This window comes from Rattus norvegicus, chromosome 17, assembly GCF_021556685.1.
Source record: "Rattus norvegicus strain SHRSP/BbbUtx chromosome 17, alternate assembly SHRSP_T2T, whole genome shotgun sequence".
Lineage (NCBI taxonomy): Eukaryota > Metazoa > Chordata > Mammalia > Rodentia > Muridae > Rattus > Rattus norvegicus.
Genome location: NC_141550.1, coordinates 72,654,240 through 72,681,168, shown reverse-complemented (window position 1 = coordinate 72,681,168; position 26,929 = coordinate 72,654,240). Strand labels below are relative to the sequence as shown.

Genomic DNA, 26,929 nt, shown 5'->3' with positions numbered 1-26,929 from the left:
CGCCATCAGATTATGTCTAGTGTTACTTTGTTCTGCTATTTCTGACAGTGGCTAGACTGTCCTATAAGCCTGTGTGTCAGGAGTGCTGTAGACCTGTTTTCCTCTCTTTCAGTCAGTTATGGAGACAGAGTGTTCTGCTTTCCGGCGTGTAGTTTTTCCTCTCTACAGGTCTTCAGCTGTTCCTGTGGGCCTGTGTCTTGAGTTCACCAGGCAGCTTTCTTGCAGCAGAAAATTTGGTCTTACCTGTGGTCCCGAGGCTCAAGTTCGCTCGTGGGGTGCTGCTCACGGGCTCTCTGCAGCGGCAGCAACCAGGAAGACTTGTGCTGCCGTTTCCGGGAGCTTCAGTGCACCAGGGTTCCAGATGGTCTTTGGCTTTTTCCTCTGGTGTCCGAGATGTGTGTGCAGAGAGCAGTCTCTTCTGGTTTCCCAGGCTTGTCTGCCTCTCTGAAGGTTCAGCTCTCCCTCCCACGGGATTTGGGTGCAGAGAACTGTTTATCCGGTCTGTTTCCTTCAGGTTCTGGTGGTGTCTCAGGCAGGGGTCCCGCCGCTCCTGGGCCCTCCCCCACGGGAGCCCAGAGGCCTTATACAGTTTCCTCTTGGGCCAGGGATGTGGGCAGGGGTGAGCAGTGTTGGTGGTCTCTTCCGCTCTGCAGCCTCAGGAGTGCCCACCTGACCAGGCTTTTGGGTCTCTCTCTCCCGGGGTCTGGTGGCAGAGAGCTGCTCGCAAGGGTAATTTAAATTTGGACCCTATGCACAATGCAATTTCATTCAGCTATAAACACAAATAAAATTCCAAAATTACCAACTTCTATTAAAATTGTATTGCAATTGGTAAACAGGTAGAACTAGAAATAATTACTAGAGTGAAGAATGCAAAATCAAAGAAAATGAATACCACATGCTTTTTTCTTTTTTTCCCTGTTTTTTCTTTATTAACTTGAGTATTTATTATTTACATTTCGAATGTTATTCCCTTTCCCGGTTTCTGGGCCAACATCCCCCTAAACGCTCCCCCTCCCCTTTTATATATGTGTTCCCCTCCCCATCCTCCCCCCATCACCGCCCTCCCCCCAACAATCACGTTCACTGGGGGTTCAGTCTTAGCAGGACCAAGGGCTTCCCCTTCCACTGGTGCTCTTACTAGGCTATTCATTGCTACCTATGAGGTTACAGTCCAGGGTCAGTGCGTGTATAGTCTTTGGGTAGTGGCTTAGTCCCTGGAAGCTCTGGTTGCTTGGCATTGTTGTTCATATGGTATCTCAAGCCCCTTCAAGCTCTTCCAGTCCTTTCTCTGATTCCTTCAACGGGGGTTCCGTTCTCAGTTCAGTGGTGTGCTGTTGGCATTCGCCTATAAATTTGCTGTATTCTGGCTGTGTCTCTCAGGAGAGATCTACATCTGGTTCCTGTCGGCCTGCACTTCTTTGCTTCATCCATCTTGTCTAATTGGGTGGCTGTATATGTATGGGCCACATGTGGGGCAGGCTCTGAATGGGTGTTCCTTCTCTCTCTGTTTTAATCTTTGCCTCTCTATTCCCTGCCAAGTGTATTCTTGTTCCCCTTTTAAAGAAGGAGTGAAGCATTCACATTTTGATCATCCGTCTTGAGTTTCATGTGTTCTGTGCATCTAGGGTAATTCAAGCATTTGGGCTAATAGCCACTTATCAATGAGTGCATACCATGTGTGTTTTTCTGTGATTGGGTTACCTCACTCAGGATGATATTTTCCAGTTCTCTCCATTAGCCTATGAATTTCATAAAGTCATTGTATTTGATAGCTGAGTAATATTCCATTGTGTAGATGTACCACAATTTCTGTATCCATTCCTCTGTTGAAGGGCATCTGGGTTCTTTCCAGCATCTGGCTATTATAAATAAGGCTGCTATGAACATCGTGGAGCAGGTATCTTTGTTACATGTAGGGGCATCTTTTGGGTATATGCCCAAGAGAGGTATAGCTGGGTCCTCAGGTAGTGCAATGTCCAATTTTCTGAGGAACCTCCAGACTGATTTCCAGAATGGTTGTACCAGTCTGCAATCCCATGTGAATCCTAGCTATGAATCTTTAGATATGAATTTACTTGAGCCCTGTACAGGCCAAGACGTATGGAAATGGCCAGGGAGGGGTAGCTTTCAAGGGAAAGCAGTAGAGCAGAGGTTGGATGAAGGTATAATGGGGAGTAATGGAGGAAGAAGTGTTGAGTAGTGTAGGGATGGTATGCTGGGGTAGAGGGGACGGTGTAGGAGAAGTAACCTACTCTGAGGTCTTATGAAGAAGCTGGTAAAGCCTACTAATGTAAAAGCTTCCATGTACATATATATGGAAATAAGGGAAACTTAAATGAAGTCACCCCCCAAAGATAGCAGAATGCTCTTCCTATATACCATAGACTATCAAATAAAAAAAACAGGAGTTGTTGGTCCTTAAAATCTCACAGACACCCCCAAATAATGTGATTTGTTTCAGGGTACCCTCCACAACTTGATGGTATGATATTATTGCTGCCCGGTTGACTCACAGGACTGGAAGAAATAAATGTGATAGCGAACTGGAAGTATTATCAGCACCAGTTAGCTTTTATAGTTCTGGGAGGTACTGTGTACACTAATGAGGGGTAAAAATAATCAGCCATTTCATTTAGCTTTAAAATCTCGAAATGCAATGAAGACCCTCCTGGGAAGTATATCCAGTGGTGCAATAGTGACACATCTGCTCTTAGAGTTATTGACCACTTTCTTACTGGATTTATGGATGACCCCAAAAGATGTAATTCATATCTGGTGCTGTTAATGAAGCCAAGAGTCTATAGTCGTCTAGGTCATAGGTCTTCAGGGAAAACTATTATTCTTCTGCAAAATAGAGATACTCAAATCCTGCCTGCTAAGTATTTATCTTTACCTCTACAATCTACTGTAGCTCCCAAATTTAACCAGAAAACTTCTTTTTGCAGTAGATGACTCACTATTGGTCAGTTTGCAGAGAACAAGAGACTGTGGATGGCTCAATCCTAAATCAGAAATCTCTAAGGCTCAGGGGTCATCTTGGGGATAGAGGTAGAAGGATGATGAGGCCAGTGTGTAGTGGAAGAAACAGATTTTTTAAATATGTTAGGAGTTTATACAAAGGAACTCAGCAGCTGTACCTGCATGAACAGTCCTCATAAGTTTAAAATCATTCATAATTCCATCGTGGATCAGATGTGTCTTACAAATTCCCACTGCTAGCTGAAGTACTATTGTCAATTGATGGCAGCCAGAAGAGAGAGAATCAGTTTCATCATGTGCAGCTTCTGATAGCAGCCATGCACATATATGCAGTACTAAATGGACTCGATGAGGTTAAAGAAGAGCACATGTGTTAAGAGGTCAGTGTGGGTAAGGAGGAGTTGGAGAGAAGGTCATAGGTACAGATTTTATTCAAACATGCCCATGTAGGATATTTCAAAGTCCCCTCAATTATATTCCAGTCTTCACTTCTTTTCTCTCTCTACTTAGTCAGGGTCTCTGTCCCACTACTTTAGGGAAACAACTGTGAACACACACGAGTGTGCTCAAGGGAGCACACTCTATTTTCTTTTTTGGGCCGGGTGCAGTATATCTATTTTAATATCAACCAAAAGACTTCAAATCAAAACTAGTCTTAGGAGACAAGAAAGATCACTTTATACTTTTAACCACAAGTAAAAGCCTGGCCTAACATTCTCTTTTGGGTTTCTCTGAGGTCTCACCTTTATGCACTCACTTACCTCCCATATGGCACAGAGATCTACTGTCTCAAACAATATTTTTCCATTTTCATCTTTTGTATATATCTCCTCTGATGGCTGTAATAAAAAGCAATTGTTAAAGAAATGCATCCCACCCATCACAATTGCCTTAGGAATCTACTGGAAACAGGAAAGTAAACACCCAGGAAATAACAGGAACACAGCATCATCTATCATTAGTATAGACAAAGTTAATTAGGCTACATGATACAGATGGCATACCTTAATTGATATTGGGTAATGAATAAGATAGAGGTCAACATAATCTAGTTGAAAGCTTTTGAGTGATCTTTCTAAGCCAACTCGGACCAGTTCTGGTCGATGGAATGTACTCCAAAGCTGTAGGGTTAAAGAATGGAAGTGGTCTTAGATTAAAAATAATCAGAATTGAGAAATTCTGTCATGAATAGAAAGTGATAACCACAGGGAATACTATGCATTTCTGTTGGGCCTTTTGAGGTGAACTTCAGAATATTGATGGTTACTAAGAGCCACTTGAATTAATATGGGAAGGCACTACTAAAGATGTAAAATTTATCAAGACATAATGTTCAAATCTCTATATTGTCCTTGTTAGGGTTTTACCACTGTGAACAGACACCATGACCGAGGCAACTCTTATAGGGACAACATTTAATTGGGGCTGGATTACTGGTTCAGAGATTCACTACAGTATCATGCATGACAGACAGCATCCAGGCAGGCATAGTGCAGGAGGAGCTGAGAGGTCTACATCTTTATCTGCAGGCCACTAAGAGAAGACTGGCTTCCATTAAAGTCCACACCCACAGTGACACACATACTCCAACAAGGCCACACCTCCTAAACGAGCCACTCCCTAGGTTGAGCATATACAAACCATCACATTCCACGCCCTGGCCCCCATAGACTTCTTCAAACATATGAGTCTATGGGTGTCATACCTAAATGTAGCATAATGCAAAGGACATTTAGTCCAACTCCTCAAATCCCCAGAGCAGTCTTGACAATGTTAGAAGTCCAAAGTTCAAGGTCTCTTTTGAGATTCATTTAATCACTTAACTGTACTCCCCAAGGCAAAACAGGAAACCAGTTGGGAAAACTCCAAACTCTGCATCTCCATGTCTCATGTCAAAGACATCTTCAGATCTCCAACTCCTTTTATATCATTGACATCAACCAAACTTCCTTCTCCTTGGCTGGTTCTACTCCCTGTTAGCAGCTTTCCTCAGTAGGTATCCCATGGCTCTGGCATCTTGGACATCCTGGAGTCTCCAAGGCAACTTCATTGTTATAGTCTCTTGTTCCAATGTCTGAGATCCCATTATCTTATGGGCTCCTCCAAAGCTCTTGGGTCACTTCTCCAACTCCCCCCAACCCCTGTATCGTTCTAGGCTCTGGTTGATTCCCCTGATTCTGCTACTGCTGCTACTGCTCTTTTGGTGACCATCCCATGGTACTGACATCTCCAATACACTGGGGTCTTCTGCTGCAACTATGCTTCACCAATAGCTTCTTACAGGCTCTCTTCATGGTGTCAAGCCCTTCTTTGCATGACCCTTTCAGTTCTGGGGTATTAACTGTAACTGAGGCTTCACCTTAACCAATGGTCTTCCATAGCCTCTTGCAGTGCCAAGCCTCAGCTTCTCTCCATGACCCCTTCATGCCTTTAAAACAAGTACCACCTGGGAACTCTTACAAAGTACCAAGTTCAGCTGCAGCATGAGGCATACCCTTGGCTATCTCCGGAACACAGCCTCTTTGTATCTCAGAAAACACTTCCCAGAAAATATCACCTGCAGTGATGCTGCTCTCTTCTTAAACACCACTGATTTCTTAGCTCTGTCTAACCACCATCAATTGTCCCAGCAGTCTTCTCCTCTCGACTATAAAACCAGAGTCAAATGGCCAAAGCTGCTGAGTTCTGTTGCATCCTGTGGCTGGAACATGGACCCCTTGTCCTATTACATTATCACCAGCTTTCTGTTTTCCAACTCCTTCATCACCTAAGCTTAGTTGGCCTGAAACTTGCTCTGTAGATTGATTTTGATTTCATGCTTATCTCCTAAATGCTGGGATTAAAGGTGTGTACTAACATGCCTGTTTCTAAACTTAGCCAGATGAGATCTTGCCCTAAGGTCACTACTCAGCTCAATTTAATATTCTTGAACACAGAATTCAGCTCCATTTCTCTTCCTGGTTCCTATTTTGTTCCATGTGGAGAGGTTTAATGAGAGAAGAAGACTAGAAGAAGGGAGGAACAAAGGAGGCTGGCCATGGAGGCACATGGAGGGAAGAAGGTAATGGGGAGAGAAGGGACAGGGACAAAGAAGGCAATGAGAAGAGGTAGAGCAAGAGAGAGAAAAAGAGGAGTAAGCCTGGTATCTCTTTAATACTTGAACCATGTATTTTTATATTTTTTCTTTCTAAGCATGCTATGCTTGTTCAAAATGTTTTTCATGAAACTTACCAGAGAACAAAGTTTCTGCTGGGATTTTTTGAGATTTCCTTAATCTTTTTTTTTTTTTTTATTAACTTGAGTATTTCTTATATACATTTCGAGTGTTATTCCCTTTCCCGGTTTCCGGGCAAACAACCCCCTCCCCCATCCCCTTCCTTATGGGTGTCCCCCTCCCAACCCTCCCCCCATTGCCGCCCTCCCCCCATAGTCTAGTTCACTGGGGGTTCAGTCTTAGCAGGACCCAGGGCTTCCCCTTCCACTGGTGCTCTTACTAGGATATTCATTGCTACCTATGAGGTCAGACTCCAGGGTCAGTCCATGTATAGTATTTAGGTAGTGGCTTAGTCCCTGGAAGCTCTGGTTGCTTGACATTGTTGTACTTTTGGGGTCTCGAGCCCCTTCAAGCTCTTCCAGTTCTTTCTCTGATTCCTTCAACGGGGGACCTATTCTCAGTTCAGTGGTTTGCTGCTGGCATTCGCCTCTGTATTTGCTGTATTCTGGCTGTGTCTCTCAGGAGCGATCTACATCCGGCTCCTGTCGGTCTGCACTTCTTTGCTTCATCCATCTTGTCCAATTGGGTGGCTGTATATGTATGGGCCACCTGTGGGGCAGGCTCTGAATGGGTGTTCCTTCAGTCTCTGTTTTAATCTTTGCCTCTCCCTTCCCAGCCAAGGGTATTCTTTTTCTTCATTTAAAGAAGGAGTGAAGCATTCACATTTTGATCATCCGTCTTGAGTTTCGTTTGTTCTAGGGATCTAGGGTAATTCAAGCATTTGGGCTAATAGCCACATATCAATGAGTGCATACCATGTATGTCTTTCTGTGATTGGGTTAGCTCACTCAGGATGATATTTTCCAGTTCCAACCATTTGCCTACGAATTTCATAGACTCGTTGTTTTTGATAGCTGAGTAATATTCCATTGTGTAGATGTACCACATTTTCTGTATCCATTCCTCTGTTGAAGGGCATCTGGGTTCTTTCCAGTTTCTGGCTATTATAAATAAGGCTGCGATGAACATAGTGGAGAACGTGTCTCTCTTATATGTTGAGGCATCTTTTGGGTATATGCCCAAGAGAGGTATAGCTGGATCCTCAGGCAGTTCAATGTCCAATTTTTATATGTTGAGGCATCTTTTGGGTATATGCCCAAGAGAGTTATAGCTGGATCCTCAGGCAGTTCAATGTCCAATTTTCTGAGGAACCTCCAGACTGATTTCCAGAATGGTTTTACCAGTCTGCAATCCCACCAACAATGGAGGAGTGTTCCTCTTTCTCCACATCCTCGCCAGCATCTGCTGTCACCTGAGTTTTTGACCTTAGCCATTCTCACTGGTGTGAGGTGAAATCTCAGGGTTGTTTTGATTTGCATTTCCCTTATGACTAAAGATGTTGAACATTTCTTTAGGTGTTTCTCAGCCATTCGGCATTCCTCAGCTGTGAATTCTTTGTTTAGCTCTGAACCCCATTTTTTAATAGGGTTATTTGTTTCCCTGCGGTCTAACTTCTTGAGTTCTTTGTATATTTTGGATATAAGGCCTCTATCTGTTGTAGGATTGGTAAAGATCTTTTCCCAATCTGTTGGTTACCGTTTTGTCCTAACCACAGTGTCCTTTGCCTTACAGAAGCTTTGCAGTTTTATGAGATCCCATTTGTCAATTCTTGATCTTAGAGCATAAGCCATTGGTGTTTTGTTCAGGAAATTTTTTCCAGTGCCCATGTGTTCCAGATGCTTCCCTAGTTTTTCTTCTATTAGTTTGAGTGTGTCTGCTTTGATGTGGAGGTCCTTGATCCACTTGGACTTAAGCTTTGTACAGGGTGATAAGCATGGATCGATCTGCATTCTTCTACTTGTTGGCCTCCAGTTGAACCAGCACCATTTGCTGAAAATGCTATCTTTTTTCCATTGGATGGTTTTGGCTCCTTTGTCAAAAATCAAGTGACCATAGGTGTGTGGGTTCATTTCTGGGTCTTCAATTCTATTCCATTGGTCTATCTGTCTGTCTCTGTACCAATACCATGCAGTTTTTATCACTATTGCTCTGTAATACTGCTTGAGTTCAGGGATAGTGATTCCCCCTGAAGTCCTTTTATTGTTGAGGATAGCTTTAGCTATCCTGGGTTTTTTGTTATTCCAGATGAATTTGCAAATTGTTCTGTCTAACTCTTTGAAGAATTGGATTGGTATTTTGATGGGGATTGCATTGAATCTGTAGATTGCTTTTGGTAAAATGGCCATTTTTACTAAATTAATCCTGCCAATCCATGAGCATGGGAGATCTTTCCATCTTCTGAGGTCTTCTTCAATTTCTTTCCACAGTGTCTTGAAGTTCTTATTGTACAGATCTTTTACTTGCTTGGTTAAAGTCACACCGAGGTACTTTATATTATTTTGGTCTATTATGAAAGGTGTCGTTTCCCTAATTTCTTTCTCGGCTTGTTTCTATTTTGTATAGAGGAAGGCAACTGATTTATTTGAGTTAATTTTATACCCAGACACTTTGCTGAAGTTGTTTATCAGCTTTAGTAGTTCTCTGGTGGAACTTTTGGGATCACTTAAATATACTATCATATCATCTGCAAATAGTGATATTTTGACCTCTTCTTTTCCGGTCTGTATCCCCTTGATCTCCTTTTGTTGTCTGATTGCTCTGGCTAGAACTTCAAGAACTATATTGAATAAGTAGGGGGAGAGTGGGCAGCCTTGTCTAGTCCCTGATTTTAGTGGGATTGCTTCAAGTTTCTCTCCATTTAGTTTAATGTTAGCAACTGGTTTGCTGTATATGGCTTTTACTATGTTTAGGTATGGGCCTTGAATTCCTATTCTTTCCAGGACTTTTATCATGAAGGGGTGTTGAATTTTGTCAAATGCTTTCTCAGCATCTAATGAAATGATCATGTGGTTCTGTTCTTTCAGTTTGTTTATATAATGGATCACGTTGATGGTTGTCCTTATATTAAACCATCCCTGCATGCCTGGGATGAAGCCTACTTGATCATGTTGGATGATTGTTTTGATGTGCTCTTGAATTCGGTTTGCCAGAATTTTATTGAGTATTTTTGCATCGATATTCATAAGGGAAATTGGTCTGAAGTTCTCTTTCTTTGTTGTGTCTTTGTGTGGTTTAGGTATAAGAGTAATTGTGGCTTCGTAGAAGGAATTCGGTAGTGCTCAATCTGTTTCAATTTTGTGGAATAGTTTGGATAATATTGGTATGAGGTCTTCTATTAAGGTCTGATAGAATTCTGCACTGAACCCGTCTGGACCTGGGCTCTTTTTGGTTGGGAGACCTTTAATGACTGCTTTTATTTCCTTAGGAGTTATGGGGTTGTTTAACTGGTTTATCTGTTCCTGATTTAACTTCGATACCTGGTATCTGTCTAGGAAATTGTCCATTTCCTGAAGATTTTCAAGTTTTGTTGAATATAGGTTTTTATAGTAAGATCTGATGATTTTTTGAATTTCCTCTGAATCTGTAGTTATGTCTCCCTTTTCATTTCTGATTTTGTTAATTTGGACGCACTCTCTGTGTCCTCTCGTTAGTCTGGCTAAGGGTTTATCTATCTTGTTGATTTTCTCAAAGAACCAACTTTTGGTTCTGTTGATTCTTTCTATGGTCCTTTTTGTTTCTACTTGGTTGATTTCAGCTCTGAGTTTGATTATTTCCTGCCTTCTACTCCTCCTGGGTGTATTTGCTTCTTTTTGTTCTAGAGCTTTTAGGTGTGCTGTCAAGGTGCTGACATATGCTCTTTCCTGTTTCTTTCTGCAGGCACTCAGCGCTATGAGTTTTCCTCTTAGCACAGCTTTCATTGTGTCCCATAAGTTTGGGTATGTTGTATCTTCATTTTCATTAAATTCTAAAAAGTTTTTAATTTCTTCCTTTATTTCTTCCTTGACCAGGTTATCATTGAGTAGAGCATTGTTCAATTTCCACATACATGTGGGCATTCTTCCCTTATTGTTATTGAAGACCAGTTTTAGGCCGTGGTGGTCCGATAGCACGCATGGGATTATTTCTATCTTTCTGTACCTGTTGAGGCCCGTTTTTTGACCAATTATATGGTCAATTTTGGAGAAAGTACCATGAGGAGCTGAGAAGAAGGTATATCCTTTTGCTTTAGGATAGAATGTTCTATAAATATCCGTTAAGTCCATTTGGCTCATGACTTCTCTTAGTCTGTCGACATCACTGTTTAATTTCTGTTTCCATGATCTGTCCATTGATGAGAGTGGTGTGTTGAAATCTCCCACTATTATTGTTTGGGGTGCAATGTGTGCTTTGAGCTTTAGTAAGGTTTCTTTTACGTATGTAGGTGCCCTTGTATTTGGGGCATAGATATTTAGGATTGAGAGTTCATCTTGGTGGATTTTTCCTTTGATGAATATGAAGTGTCCTTCCTTATCTTTTTTGATGACTTTTAGTTGGAAATTGATTTTATTTGATATTAGAATGGCTACTCCAGCTTGCTTCTTCTGACCATTTGCTTGGAAAGTTGTTTTCCAGCCTTTCACTCTGAGGTAGTGTCTGTCTTTGTGTCTGAGGTGTGTTTCCTGTAGGCAGCAGAATGCAGGGTCCTCGTTGCGTATCCAGTTTGTTAATCTATGTCTTTTTATTGGGGAGTTGAGGCCATTGATATTGAGAGATATTAAGGAATAGTGATTATTGCTTCCCGTTATATTCATATTTGGATGTGAGGTTATGTTTGTGTGCTTTCATTCTCTTTGTTTTGTTGCCAAGACGATTAGTTTCTTGCTTCTTCTAGGGTATAGCTTGCCTCCTTATGTTGGGCTTTACCATTTATTATCCTTTGTAGTGCTGGATTTGTGGAAAGATATTGTGTAAATTTGGTTTTGTCATGGAATATCTTGGTTTCTCCATCAATGTTAATTGAGAGTTTTGCTGGATACAGTAACCTGGGCTGTCATTTGTGTTCTCTTAGGGTCTGTATGACATCAGTCCAGGATCTTCTGGCCTTCATAGTTTCTGGCGAGAAGTCTGGTGTGATTCTGATAGGTCTCCCTTTATATGTTACTTGACATTTTTCCCTTACTGCTTTTAATATTCTTTCTTTATTTTGTGCGTTTGGTGTTTTGACAATTATGTGACGGGAGGTGTTTCTTTTCTGGTCCAATCTATTTGGAGTTCTGTAGGCTTCTTGTATGTCTATGGGTATCTCTTTTTTTAGGTTAGGGAAGTTTTCTTCTATGATTTTGTTGAAGATATTTACTGGTCCTTTGAGCTGGGAGTCTTCACTCTCTTCTACACCTATTATCCTTAGGTTTGATCTTCTCATTGAGTCCTGGATTTCCTGTATGTTTTGGACCAGTAGCTTTTTCCGCTTTACATTATCTTTGACAGTTGAGTCAATGATTTCTATGGAATCTTCTGCTCCTGAGATTCTCTCTTCCATCTCTTGTAGTCTGTTGGTGAAGCTTGTATCTACAGCTCCTTGTCTCTTCTTTTGGTTTTCTATGTCCTGGGTTGTTTCCATGTGTTCTTTCTTGATTGCTTCTATTTCCATTTTTAATTCCTTCAACTGTTTGATTGTGTTTTCCTGGAATTCTTTCAGGGATTTTTGTGTCTCCTCTCTATGGGCTTCTACTTGTTTATTTATGTTTTCCTGGAATTCTTTCAGGGATTTTTGTGTCTCCTCTCTATGGGCTTCTACTTGTTTATTTATGTTTTCCTTGAATTCTTTCAGGGATTTTTGCGATTCTTTCAGGCATTTTTGCGATTCCTCTCTGTAGGCTTCTACTTGTTCTCTAAGTGAGTTCTTCACGTCTTTCTTGAAGTCCTCCAGCATCATGATCAAAAATGATTTTGGAACTAGATCTTGCTTTTCTGGTGTGTTTGGATATTCCATGTTTGTTTTGATGGGAGAATTGGGCTCCGATGGTGCCATGTAGTCTTGGTTTCTGTTGCTTGGGTTCCTGCGCTTGCCTGTCGCCATCAGATTATGTCTAGTGTTACTTTGTTCTGCTATTTCTGACAGTGGCTAGACTGTCCTATAAGCCTGTGTGTCAGGAGTGCTGTAGACCTGTTTTCCTCTCTTTCAGTCAGTTATGGGGACAGAGTGTTCTGCTTTCCGCCGTGTGGTTTTTCCTCTCTACAGGTCTTCAGCTGTTCCTGTGGGCCTGTGTCTTGAGTTCACCAGGCAGCTTTCTTGCAGCAGAAAAGTTGGTCTTACCTGTGGTCCCGAGGCTCAAGTTCGCTCGTGGGGTGCTACCCACGGGCTCTCTGCAGCGGCTGCAACCAGGAAGACCTGTGCCGCCGTTTCCAGGAGCTTCAGTGCACCAGGGTTCCAGATGGTCTTTGGCTTTTTCCTCTGGCGTCCGAGATGTGTGTGCAGAGAGCAGTCTCTTCTGGTTTCCCAGGCTTGTCTGCCTCTCTGAGGGTTCAGCTCTCCCTCCCACGGGATTTGGGTGCAGAGAACTGTTTATCCGGTCTGTTTCCTTCTGGTTCTGGTGGTTTCTCAGGCACAGGGGTCCTGCCGCTCCTGGGCCCTCCCCCACGGGAGCCCAGAGGCCTTATACAGTTTCCTCTTGGGCCAGGGATGTGGGCAGGGGTGAGCAGTGTTGGTGGTCTCTTCCGCTCTGCAGCCTCAGGAGTGCCCACCTGACCAGGCAGTTGAGATTTCCTTTTTCAATGCAATTAATATAAATCTCTTTACCTTAGCCTCAGGTAGTCTCCTCAGACAATGGCAGAAAGCAGTCACATTCTTCAGCAAAATACCACCAAAACATTTCATGCCACATACTGAAAATCTCCAATGAGTCCCCTTGTGCCAGGACTGCACAGTTAAAATCAATTTGAGCAACAAAGTCTTTCATATTCTTACTAGGATAGTCCATTTAGCCCCACTTAAAACAATCCACTCCTTTCCAAATCCAAAATCCCCAAGTCCACATTCTTCTAGACAAAAGCCTGGCCAGGCTATGCAATACCCTACTTCTGGTACCAACTTCTGTCTTAGGGTTTTACTGGTGTGAACAAACACTATGATCAAGGCAACTGTTATAAACACAACATTTCATTTGGGTTAACTTACAGGTTCAGAGATTTAGTACGGTGGGAACATGGCAGCATCTAGGCAGGCATGGTGCAGGAGATGCTGATAGGGCTACACTTCATCTCTAGGCCTTTAAGAGAAGACTGAATTCCAAGGAGCTAGGAGGATGGTATGTAATCCCACATCCACAGTGACACACCTACTCCAACAAGGCCACACCTCCTAATAGAGCCACTCCCTGGCCCAAATATATACAAAAGCTAATTTTTTTAAGTATCTACATGCCTTCAGTTCCCTGAATATATGTTACATTTGTTTTTTAATATAAACCATCAAAAATGTGGTATGAGCAATTAACAATCATTGGACACAAATTTCCACGAATTGGATAGAAGTCATTTAACATTCTATGAACTCTGATATCCTGTTATTTTCAGTAGGAAAGATAAATATTAATATTCTAAATGTTCAGGATATTCTAAGCCACCTAGGTCATAAAAAACCCTAAAATTGATCAAGTTTATTTCCGAGTTCACAGATCCAACTGAATTATGCTTCATTGAGCTTGAGCTCAAGAAAGAAAGGGATTTGAAAACCATACATTTCTAGAGAGTAAGAAGCATATGTTTCTCAGTAACTGAAACTAAGATTCACATATGATATGTGGATAAATATTATACCAATAAGCACACTTCACCAAGGCAATACTATTATTTTATATTTTTATATTACCCTTCATTAATTCATACACAAGCTTACCATACACACAATACCTTTGTAGTGAGAAATATGTCTTCTCTTTTCACAACACCACCTGTAATCTTGCTTCGAATAGCCTCTCCTACTTCCTTTTCATTTTTATATACATAAGCAGAATCAATATGGCGGAACCCAATATCTATTGCTATTTTTGTAGACTCCAAAATCTTACTTGCAGGAATCTAGAGGAGGAAGCAAGGATATGAATTGGACAAAGATGTACTGAGAGATATGAATGTAAAAATCACCTTCAAGCATCTTAAACAAATGACAAGAATCAGATTTCCAAGTTTTCTTTTTCATAAGGCTTTGCAAAATTTCCACTGAGCAGAATGCATAACAGAGGCAGAAGCAATCACTTTCTCAAGAGTTGACTTTTACCTGTTTGGGGGTATTCAGCAGAGAAGACTAATCAGACAAAGGTTTAAGCCAATAGAAAGTCTTTATTAGCTGGCCTATGACTACATTGGGCATTTAGGACCCTAGTGTACCATCGAGTCTTCTTCAGTGTGAGCTTTTAAGCACAGAAACCATATCTTCGGTTGGCATACTTCAGTTAAGAAGAACAAGGAAAAGAAGAAAGGAGGGGAAGGAGAGAGGATGCAGGAGGACGAAGCATGATGGACACGAACCATGTGGCCACAAGAAACCACAACACATCTGTTGGAAGCTACTTCTATAGAAGACTAGCCTTGTGAGACTGAGAAACTACTAGATCCTTGGATTTCCCATTCACAGCTGATCATTGTTGGGGAGGTGGACTACAGATTGATGTCACTAATCACATCTTCCCCTGGCAGATGGAAGAGGAATAATCTCTGAAGAAAGACCCTAAGATCTGCATAACTGCAACATCTTTTTTGCTGCACCAAGAGCTGGGGCTGTTATTCAGTCCTCAGACACAAAACATACTTGCCGACAGCTGGTCTACCTAGGAGCACTTTCCTTCCTAAGCCCACAACCAACATGTGGAAGTCCACTTTCTCTCCATTGACTGTCCAAGGAAAGACATGATGGAAGCTCAAGGGGTGAGGGAGCCATAGGGCAGCCTAGAACGGGACCCTTCCGTTCTCCATCTGTGCCCAAAGCTGGGGCTGTCCCATAGCTTTTGGACGCACAACCTGATATGAGAGAGCCACTCAGAAAGCTGGTATTCCAGGAGCCCTCCCACTCCTAAGATCACAGGCTCACAGGCCCACTGGAGGGACAAGCTCCAGTCAGAGACAGCAAGACAAACTAACATCAAAGATAGCCAGATGGCTAGAGGCAAGCACAAGACCCTAAGCAACAGAAACCAAGACTACTTGGCATCATCAAAACCCAGTTCTCCCACCACAGCAAATACTGGATATCCCAACACAGTGTAAAAGAAAGATTTAGATTTAAAATCATATCTCATGATGATAGAGGACTTTAAGAAGGACATAAATAACTCCCTTAAAGAAATACAAGACAACACAGGTAAAGAAATGGAAGCTATTAAAGAGGAAACACAAAAATCCCTTAAAGAATTATAGGAAAACACAACCAAACAGGTGAAGGAATTGAACAAAACCATCCAGGATCTAAAAATGGAAATAGAAACAATAAAGAAATCACAAAGTGAGACAACCCTGGAGATAGAAAACCTAGAAAAGAGATCAGGAGTCATAGACGCAAGCATTGCCAAAAGAATAAAAGAAATAAATGAGAGAATCTCAGGGGCAGAAGAAATGTCTACAAGAAAAATCTCTTAAATCACATCCTAAAATGTCTCACAATCATTACCTTTAGCCCTATGCAAGCATACCCCATTTTCTGCTTGTCCAAAGGAAATCAGATACACATATTCACTGCTAGCAGATATAATCAAGACACAGTTAGTATTCCCAGTGTGTATAAAATAGAAAGTCAATAAAGAGTGAGATCGGTAAGAGGACTTGAACTGATTCTGCTGTGATACTTTAAATCTTTGGAACAAAGACCTTTACTCCGTGTCACAAAACAAATTAAAGGCGGGAAAATTTATAGTCGTTAAATTTGCATGTAGAAATGTGACTCCCTTTCATTATGTAAAATTCTTTTCCTGTATCTGTCATCACTTAAGGCAGAAGTTTATTCTTTGCAGACATCTAAGGCAGCATTTTAAATTATTACCTTTTCTTAACATTTCGAACATGGCTCTAGAACTTATTTCTTAAGGGTAGAGCAGAAAATCAAATACATGCATGCCAACACAGTTTAATAATTTTAAAAACTTTCTTCCCTTAATAAAAATTATAATAAAAGGATGGTGGTTTTCCTCTCCCAACCCCAGCCTGACTTTCTCAGGTGGGAGGGGATTCATCAAGGTGGAACTTGAGAAGGACACATTGCTTTCTCTTGCCTTTTCTACTACTCTGGTTACTGAGAAACAATAAAGTTCTGTTATAATCCTCACAGCGGTGCAAGAAGGATGAAAGGTTTCACAAGAATGAAAGTTCAGCTAACCTCTCCAATGTCACACTGTCGAATAGTCTGAGGAAGATTGTAGACTCTAGACTAGCTTCTAGGCTAATAAGTTCTCCACTTATTTCATGGTTATAACACACTTCACATTGTAGTGTCACCTTTATCACTTTACAGGACCCAATAATTCACAGAATCTATAAGGTCAAAGTTCACTCAGTTTTTATATTTTAATGCATACAAATCTCCCAGTTTTTGGTATTACGTGGGAAATTTTACTTATCTCAACTTCAACATTTACCAGGAATTGCTGGAGGCATCCCATGATTCTATGCTTCTCATGTCCAGTAAGTTCTGATACACCTATTCTCTAGTGTTTTCCCTTAGTGCAAGCAAACAAGGAAGAAAGATGTCCTGTACTGTAGAAACAAACCAAGAAATAACTCCCAATTTAACTAGTATCAAGTCAAGGGAGCTGTGAGACTATTCTGTGCAGTGTGACTTTCATATTTAGAATGAAGCTGGGGAATGAACTGAAGTGGGGGGAAACAGTGCCCATAATAATCGATCACCAATACCCATAACAACTGATTAACAATGGCTCAGAACAATTGATCACAAACAGTCTTATTGGACCCTGTTACATAAGTTCTGCCTATTTTTGTTCTTACCATGGAGCAGCCCCAGCTAGCAGAAACTCTGAACCAGAGATGACAAGGGAGAGTTCAGCTCCCACATATCATGTGTCAGTTTTCTCTGGAAACCCTCCACCCTTAACCCTTCGTCTTTTGTTACCTCTGGATTTTGAAAAGTGCCATAGCCCAGTAATGGCATGAGGCGGCCATCACTGAGTTCCACACACTGCTGTTTGAAACTCATTGCTCTTCACTCTTCTGATTGTGCACAGGGTGCACAATTTTTTCTTTCCTTTATACATGGTTAAAAAGGAAGGGCAGTGCCTACTTCTAGCATCTGTTCAGTGTTTAATCATTAGCATGTGGAAGGGGAGAGGTTGGTGCAAAGCAGCCATGGAGAGCAGTCAGAACCCATTAAATGATTTATATGATTGTAGTTTTTTCCCTAGGGTGCAGCTACTGACACTGAAACAGTTAGTTTTAAATAATTTTTCTCGTTATGGTTTACACATTACTATCATAACAGTAACACTGAATAATTCCCAACAGGCAGAAGCTGTCAGAACTGTTCCTAACATTTATTTTATTTCTCCTCTCCCATTTCTCTGTGTATGCAAGTGAACATGGCAGTGGGAAGGAGACTTCACATCCTCTGGAGCTGCAGTTTTAAGTGTTTGGACGTGGCCTGCCAGAGAAGCCAACCTGAACTCTGGTCCTCTGACACAGAACAAGCTCTCTTAATGTAAGCTGTGTTGCCAGCACCAGATTTTTTTTGTTGTTGTTCTTGGTATAAAATTTGCATTATAATGAGTTTGTTTATTAATTACATATTCCCTAAAACATAAACTATTTTATACCATATACAGAACTTTATTAAGAAAACCTGCTGAGAATTTCATACATTATGACTCTCTAAAGTCTACAATTAAGTTAAGAACAAAACCAAAACCAACTGACTTTTAAACTATGTCCTAGATAAAATATTTTCAGTACCTCCCTCCTCCTCCTTCTCCTCTTCTTCTGCTTCTTCTCACTAAAAAATGTTCAAGTACACCACAGAGAATCAAACAGCACAGCTGATGTTCAGTAGATGTTAAATTATTAACTATACCTGGAAATCATTATCAGTGCAAACAGATTCTTAAAACTGAGTATTCCTGATGTACCGACAAATTGTAAAATGAATCAAAATTCAACTCCTGGGCTTTGCATCAGTAAAGAATTTTTTTCATACAACTGGAGACTTCTTTAACTTTATCCTGGGGAGTCTTTGGGGCTGCTTGGCAGGAATTTGACTTTGGACCAGGACAGGGAAGTTAGCTCAGGCAGGAATCTGATTTTAGGCTAGAACAAATAAGTAGGCTTCAGGCAAGAATCTGACTTTGGCTTAGGACAGGGAAGTAGGTTCATGTATCTGTGTAATCCTGGGAAACCCTTAGAAACAGTGATCACAGGACTTTGCTTATTGCCTTGCTTGTTCCTTAACCTAGAACTGGTCTTATAACTTGCATGTGATCAAAAGGGTATAAAAGCAGATTGGATAAAGTTAATCCCACCTCAGCCTCAGAACTGGCTAGGGTCTTGTTACAATGTTGTCCAATTTCTTTTTTCTTTTTAATCCTACCTCCTGCCCTGCAGAACCTGTTGACCTACTGAGCTGGCTTGGAAAGATGACAGCTCAATGAGGGAGCTCAAGTAAGCAGGGTGCAGTGACACTGTGGGAATTGCATGCAAAGAAAAATAAAAGATTTGGGCCACTAGTGGACAAACCCCATAACAACAGGGCAAGGTAATGGTAAAGTGTTTGTGGTGTGTTTAGAGTTATGCTAAAATCTAGAGAAGTGAAGGTAATTCTTATAGATGTTTTTAATCTTTAGACCCTGACTACAGACAGTTTACACTACAGACATGAGAGAGAATGGGTTTCAGGACAGCAGTCCTCCCTAACTATCCAGGGATGGTTCGGTGAAAGAGGAAGAAAATGAATGCAAGCTGTTTCAGAGCTTTCCTAGGGACAGGAGGAGACCAGGACAGAGGTCCTCTATGGCTCCTATTGGAGAAATGCTTAGTCCTGGTTCTGGGTCCCTTAGCTAGGATTTCTCATCCTTTCAGTGGGACATCATCTAATTCTCTTCCTTCTTTGTCTTTTTTCTGTTCTTGGTGCACCAATCTGTCCATGTCTGTCGATTTATGTCTGTGCTTCTGTTTCATTGCTTGAATGTTCTGTGTTTCATGTTAAAAATAAAAAAAAAATGCTTAAAACTTTATCTGCTGGTTGTTCGCCCCTTGATTTAGTTTTAACTTGTTTCAAAAATTAAAAAAACAAAAAGCAGTCTCGATTGGCCTTTGGAGCCCTGAAACTGTAGCTAGGAGCCTAGGTCAGCTGGAGAAGCCCTGCTAGGTACTGATTGTCTGTACAAGTCAATTTTAAAGGGGCCAGTAAGAGAGATAATGGCTATCCTTCCTAGAAAAATCTATGTGACTGCTATTATTGGGTTCAGCAGATGACAAGAAGTTCCTTTCTTGAAATTACAACTAGAGAAAGTAAGAAATTTCTCTGGTTTAAATAAGTAAATGTGTGGCTACCTCATTTTTGTTTCTGACTGGTTTAAATGTATAAATATGCTCTGTATGTCTTGGTTATAGATTATTGCTTTATAAATTATTGGGTATGATTAAAAATATATAACATTGGAAACAGAAAGTTGGCTTAAAACTGGTAACTCAGGATTGGAGTCATTCAGAACAACATTTGGCGTGAGCCTATCCGGAGAAACAGGTCTTTAAGATACCTCTAAATTGGGGAACATTTCATGTAATTCTTATCTGAGAAACAAGACTTATAAAAGATAGCATTTAGGACAGTGTCTCTTGGGTGAGGTGTTGGAGGCTGCTCTGTTGTGCATTCATGTGCAGAAATTGGCAGCTGAACTTTAGAATGTGGGCGGGGCACTTGGTGTTGACTTTGGACAGACTGGATTGTTGGTTGGAGGTTGAGTTTTGCTTTCCAGAGCTGTGGTTGTGCTCTGATGTCGCAAGGGAAACTGGAAGATTGTGGTTGAGCTGACAGTGTTCCATTGGCTGCAGTTTGCAGTTTGAGCACAGGCTTAGGATTTGAACTCTCACATATTTGTGATTAAGAAAACACTGGTCAGGTAGAGATTGCTGCAGGGTTTGTGAAGGGTCGGTGAGGGTATGGAACTTGTGGAGGCATTGCAGCCTGACGTGCCTAATCCAGCTGCTATTCTGGGAAATGCTTATTGAATTGTTATGGATTTGGAGGATTGTTTTTATACTATTTCTTTGCATCCTCATGATTGTAAAAGGTTTGCATTTAGCATGTCTGCTTATAATTTTAAAGAACCCTTGAAGCGATAGATGTCATTGGAAAGTTTTGCCTCAAGGAATGGCTAATAGCTGTATATTATATCAAAAATTTTGTCACTGCTTCAATGCAAGTAGTTAGGAGTTTGAATCTTTTAGTGCATATTATTCATTATATGGATATTTTATGAGCTGATCCCTCTGAAGGAGTTTTATTACAGGCCTCTGCTTTAAAATATTGGGGAGTGGTTGTGAAGGACCATCGGGGCTTTCTCCAGCCTAACACCCACCCGCCTCTGGGCAAGGCTAGTCCAGGTTCCAGCTTGCCACCTCAGGTTGAGCCTAGGCCAAGTTCCATTCTCTACCCTCAGGAACATTCCTGAGTAGAAAATTCTCAGAATGTACTCAATGATGTTTGCTAGCCAACAGATTTAAAAATTAATATGCTTACCCAATAAGTTTGAACTGTAACTTTGCTGAGGTAACCTGTGCCCCTAAAAGCATAAAAGGTGCTTGTAATAGCCATCCAGGGTCACCTTCTATTCACTCGCTTTGAGGGACTGATTGAGGGTCCACCCTGATGCGCCAAAAAATAAACCTCTTGCTTTTATATCAATTTGTATCTCAGTGTCTCACTTGGGGGCAGGTTGGGGGTGGGGAGACACGCCATCTTGAAGTAAGTACCACTGGCAGAGGAGGCTCTGGTCTAACAGTTGTTGCTCCAGAAAAGATTTAAAGACAATATCCTTTTCAAAATTTGGGGCATCAGTTATATCCTAAACAAACTGTGGCACAGAAAATTCAAATAAGAAAAGATAATTTACTTTTAATGATTTTTCAAAAGTTGTTAGTTAACTAAAACCTCACCTTAAGCTCACCACAGGAGGACTTAAACCTCTGATATTCTTAAGAGGGATATAAAGCCTAATTCCTCTTGACAAACAACTGATGAGGAATTAGTTGCTTTGCAGAAGGTAGAAGAAACTATTAGTCAATGATAGATATGTAGACTATGATCAATTGTTGACTGTTGCATTCTTGCTACCTCTTATGCACAGCAGTCCTTTGGTAAAAAGGGATCATTAATGTGAATTCATCTTTCTTTTCCAAAGAAAGTTTGAACACCCTATCATGAAGCTGTTGCTTTGTTAATACAAAATTGTAGAACTGAATCACGAAAGTATTTTGGGAGAGAACTTGGTGAAATATTTATTCCTTATCCCAAACAGCAATTAAATTGGTTATTACCAAATACTGATATTTGTCCTATTGCATGTGCAAATTTTTAGGCAAAATTTATAATCACTATCCAAAAGACAAGTGGTTGACATTTTCCTCTATGCGTGCTTTTATATTTTCTGTAAATTTATGGATGCAGCTCATAGAAAATGCACTTACTCTATTTACAGATGGCTCATCTAATGGTAAGGCAGAATATGTCATTGGATCACATAATCATTCTCTGGAGTTCCCCCCTGACCCAGCACAAATAATTGGAATACATGCTGTAGCTGCTGAAAAGCTGAAAAATCAAGCTTTTAATTTGTATAATGGTAGCCAGTATATAGCTCATGGTTTACAATTACTTGAAACTGTTTCCTTTTTTAGATGGTCCTAATTCTCAAATTTTACATGTATTTATGCAAATACAGCTCAACTAAAGAAAATGTAGTGTTCCTTACTTTATAGGACATTTAAGAGCTCATACTGGATTGCCTGAACCCATTAGTGAGAGCAATGCCACCGAAAATTTACATACCAGGTAGATTATAGGCCTTACACAGGAACAATAGCCAAAAATCTCAAACTTTACATCATCAGAATAGTAATAACTTGCGGCAACAACTTGGTATTTCTTGAGAATGTGCATGGCAAATTGTAAAAACTTGTCCTCAATGTCCTTAGTTTCTACCTGAACCATGTAATGGTGTTAATCATCGAGGACTTATACCTCATAAGTTGCAACAAATGGATGTTACCCATATTTCTGATCTTAGAAAATTAAAATATTTACTTGTGACCATTGACCTTCTCAGGCCTTCTACTTGCAATTGCTTTAACAGGAGAAACAACTAAAATTGTAATTAATCATTGCTTAAGTTTTTTCTCTATGCTGGGTGTTCCAAATCAGATTAAAACAGATAATGGAACTGACTATTGCAGTCAAGCATTTGAGATGTTTTGTGGACAATTTAATATTACCCATATTACTGGGATTCCTTATAATCCTCTAGGACAAGGTATTATAGAACTTTAAAAAAACTTCATATATGAAAGAAAGGGGGGAAGTTATTTTCCTGTACATCACACAATTGTTTAAGTCATGCTGTACTTTTTTTTAAAAATTAGAATGCCAAGGAACTCTTTGCTGAGTGTCTATGGCACGCTACAGCTAGGTATACTCATACCTAGGTGAAATGGAAGCATCCCCATACTAGCATACAGCATGATTCTGATCAGGTATTTAATATGGGGAAGAAGGCATGTCGGTGTTTTTTCTGCAGGATGCTGAAGGAGTGTGGTGGCTTCCAGAGTGATTGCTGAGACATGCTGATGCTGGGACAAAGAATGATGCTGACCTGTGAGCTTGCTGAGTGCCCTGACAATGGTAACTAGAAAGCCGTATTGGAGGTATATTTCTGATCTACCATTGCTTGCCTATATCCCAGACTAGACAAGCTGCCTTGTCTCAGTCTGTTAGATCTTGTGATACAGAGAACACAGAGACTTGAAGCTGACTTTGAAAAATTAATCAAATAGAGAAATTATTATACGTCTATTTAGGGTGTTGATTTCTCAGTGTAATTTGTTAGATATACCTTGAAATTAATCCATTTATGTTATGTTTTTCAGCTTAATTGACTACAGGTTTTGGAAATACTCTTCTGCCTTGCCTACCTAGATTTGGGGAATCGGAAGGGATTGGGGTGGAGAAAGAAGTAGAGATTAAAGAACCCAATCAAGTAGCCAGAAAGAGAATGAGAAAGAGGTAAAGACAGATGGACAGATAGGCAGGAAAGAAGACCAAGAGAACAATCTGTGATGTCCATGGAGGAAGAGGAATTGAAAGGACTGGCAGCTAGTGATGATGGAGATGCTGAGTCACGGAGCCCCTGAAGGCAGGTTTGGGAAATGTCTGATTTCTAACAACCCAGACCGTACGGAGCAAAGTTCATCATTTTATACTAAGCAAAGCACTTTCCAGAATTAGGCAGCTTAAAGTGTTATGTTTCTACCTGGAAACCCCAAGCAAAGTATTAACTCAATAGTTCCACTGCCTTTTTATATATAACATATTCCTCAGTATCAGAAGCAATATCATTTCATTCTAGAAATGTGAATAATACATGGCATTTTCCAAATCTGCTGTTTCAGGAAGAATAACAATGATTTGCAACAGTTATGCATAAAATATGACCACGATGTTTATTTTTGTAACATTAACAATATGAGAACACAAACAACAAGGAGCAAGAATGTGATGCCCACAAGTAACACACGGATTTCAGTAATTACTTTAAATACCAATGGCCTCATTTCTCCAATCAAAGGATACAGGATTGCTAAATGGTTCAAGGAACAAAACCTATTTACCTGTTGTCTACAAGATACACGTTTTATTTTTAAAGATATGTGTTGACTTAGAATAAAATGTTGGGCAGTCAAATGGAAACAGAAAGCAAGCAGGTGTTACTATTCTAATAGCTGAAAAAAATAGACTAAAAATAAACAGGAGAGATAAAAAGTACTCTTCATTCTAATCAGGGGAACAGTTAAATAAGAGGGCATTAGTATCCCAAATGTAGATATAGATTAAATATAGATATAAATATCAAACTTTTGGATGCCCAATATCATTAAAAAGAAAACCTATGAGTAGATTTAAAGACATGGATTACATCAGATCATTAGTAGCTGATTTGGATGTCCTATTTTCTCCAACAGACAATTAAGGGCCTACAAGAAAAAAATCAGAAGGATCACAAACAAATGCTTTAGTGATACACTCAAAATTTGGAACAACCAATCAATAGATAATATGAAATAATGAAAAACAAGGGCAGATGTCAGTAATAATGAAAAGATAAAATGATGTAAAAAAAAGCAATCAATGAATTTGAAGGCTACGGTAACTTACTTTCTGGCTACTTGATTGGGTTCTTTAATCTCTACTTCCCTTCTCCACCCCAATCCTTTCCAATTCTCCAAATCCAGGTAGGCAAGACAGAAGGTTAGAGGGGAAAGGGCATCGATCTCAGACTACATCCTGCTGATTAGGGTCATCAAATTCCTAGGGGCAAATCCAATCTTCATCAGGAGGATAACTATCCAGCAATCCAGCAAACCAGCAAACCAGCAAACCAGCAAACCAGCAAACCAGCAAACCAGCAAACCAGCAAACCAGCAAACCAGCAAACCAGCAAACCAGCAAACCAGCAAACCAGCAAACCAGCAAACCAGCAAACCAGCAAAAGCAACATCAGTAACCAGCAGCAGAGAACACAGCTGCAGGCTGAACAGCAGCCTCCACAAGGCTCTACCATTTATACCCTCTCGAGAAAACCCAGAAATCCAAACGTAAACTATCCGAATCTGGCGAAAAATCATGCCGCTCCAAGAGCACAAGACAATTATAATTAGTGGCTGTGGCCACTCTGAAGCATCTCTATATTCCACACCTGGGTTTAAAACAAAAACAATCACATCACATAACTGGGTCTTTTAGGAAATAAAAAAATTATTACTACAGGCTAGTTCTGTGAAAGAAGAAATGTGATCAACAGACCACCCTGGGACCAACTAACCAAGAGAGGACACAAAGTAGAACATTCAAAACTAAAGAGGAAAACATGACAACAGACACCAAAATATTGTTTTGTCTTTTAAGTATTTTAAATATTTAAATTTGTTATTTATTCTTAAAACAACATTGTTCTCAGACTACATCCTGCTGATTCAGGGCATCAAAGTCCTAAGGGCAATTCCAATCTTCATCAGGAGGATAACTATCCAGCAATCTAGGAAAGAGCAAACAGCAAAGGCAACATCAGGAACCAGCAGCAGAGGGCAGAGATGCAGGCTGAACAGCAGCCTCCATGGGGCTCTACCATTTATGCCCTCTCAAGAAAACTCAGAATTCCAAATGTAAACTTTCTGCATCTGGCAAAAAATCATGCCCCTCTGAGAGCACAAGACAATTATTATTAGTAGTGTGGTCACTCTGAAGCATCTCTATATTCCACACCTGGGATTAAAACAAAAACAATCACACACATAACTGGGTCTTTTAGGAAATAAAAAAAAATTCTCACCACACGATAGTTCTGTGAAAGAAGAAATGTGATTAACAGACCACCTTGTGCCCAACTAACCAAGAGAGGACACAAAGTAGAACATACAAAACTGAAGAGGAAAACATTACAACAGACACCAAAATATTGTTTTACATTTTAAATGTTTAAATTTCTTACTTTATTTTTAAAACAAAATTTTTAATTTTTTTCATCTTAAGAACAGCATTTCAAAAACCTGTAGTCAATTAAGCTAAAAACATAACAGAAATGGATTAATTTCAAGGTTTAACTACCAAATTAAACCAAGAAACAACAACCTAAATAGATATAGAACAAGTGAAAGAACTAAAATAGTAATAAAAATCCTTCTAGGTTTAAAAAAATCAGGGCCAGAAAGATTTACATCAGAATTAGATCAGCTCAGGATACTGAGTGGGAATTTTTTTTTTACCATGGAAATGCTTCTGCAGGCATTTGCCTTAGCAAAGTTACAGTGAATCATTTATTCTCCAAGTCTCAGTCAACTGTAGGAAAACCTTTGTAAATTTCTTTTTATTCACCATTCCTCTTTTGATGTTAAGATCTCCAGGGAGGGTCTATGTCCTTGTCTAGCAGTTCATTAACAGGAAAAGTAGGACTGACAGCCCCGGGTGTGTAGATTAGGTAGATCGGCAAGCAATTTGGGGCAATCGATTTGCAGTAGGAATGGATTGGTAACTAGGAGACTTAGGTGTATTCTGTAAGACAGGAGATTTCTCTCCTAATATGCTCCAGAAATTAACAAGATGGAAATCACTCCAATGTAAATCATAATGAAGCCATGAACACTCAGATGTATATGCTGAGTTTCAAGAATATCATTAATAACTTTTGTGTATGTTGTAAATTGTTCTTGGTAAAAAGTACTTCAGACACAGACTTCAACTTTCAGTAATGGGATGATTAGCATTGCATATTCGTAAGCACTGCACTAGTGTCACTGGGCATTCTAATGAGATACAGAGAAGGAAGATACAGGATGTACTTTACTAATGGACATGTTCTATTCTCTATTTCTTTTCAGTTCTAACACTTGATAATTTATTTTAATGTTTAGTAGTATTTAAATTCTCTGTACATACACATATGCAGTGTGTTTTATAAGATAGGTAATTGCTTTAATAAGAAGAATCTTTATCAACCACCACCAAAACAAAGCTAATAAGGAAACAGGTATGTGGCATTTTATAGTCTAAGAGATCATCCATTTCATACATTTCTAATAATTAAAAAGAAT

At 40.1% G+C, this 26,929-nt stretch overlaps 1 protein-coding gene across 11 annotated transcripts in view; it reads right to left on the bottom strand.

The window, feature by feature from the left end:
* The window catches only part of Akr1c3l1 (aldo-keto reductase family 1 member C3-like 1), a 33,549-nt gene extending 15,429 nt beyond the window's left edge, over positions 1-18,120 (bottom strand). The window contains exons 1-4 of one of the 11 annotated variants that reach the window (XM_087591361.1): positions 18,029-18,090; positions 13,988-14,155; positions 3,987-4,103; positions 3,744-3,821 (exon numbers count right to left, since the gene is read on the bottom strand). Coding sequence is in view for 8 of the 11 variants with exons in the window: in XM_087591359.1 (XP_087447485.1) it covers positions 3,744-3,821; positions 3,987-4,103; positions 13,988-14,155; positions 17,196-17,279 (447 nt within the window). In the remaining 3 variants the exon portion in view is untranslated. Of the gene's footprint in view, positions 1-3,743; positions 3,822-3,986; positions 4,104-13,987; positions 14,156-17,195; positions 17,361-18,028 lie in introns of those variants that run through there. The other 10 variants (XM_087591359.1, NM_001164396.2, XM_087591360.1 and 7 more) reach the window with 10 other exon arrangements.
* Between the last annotated feature and the right edge of the window lie 8,809 nt (positions 18,121-26,929).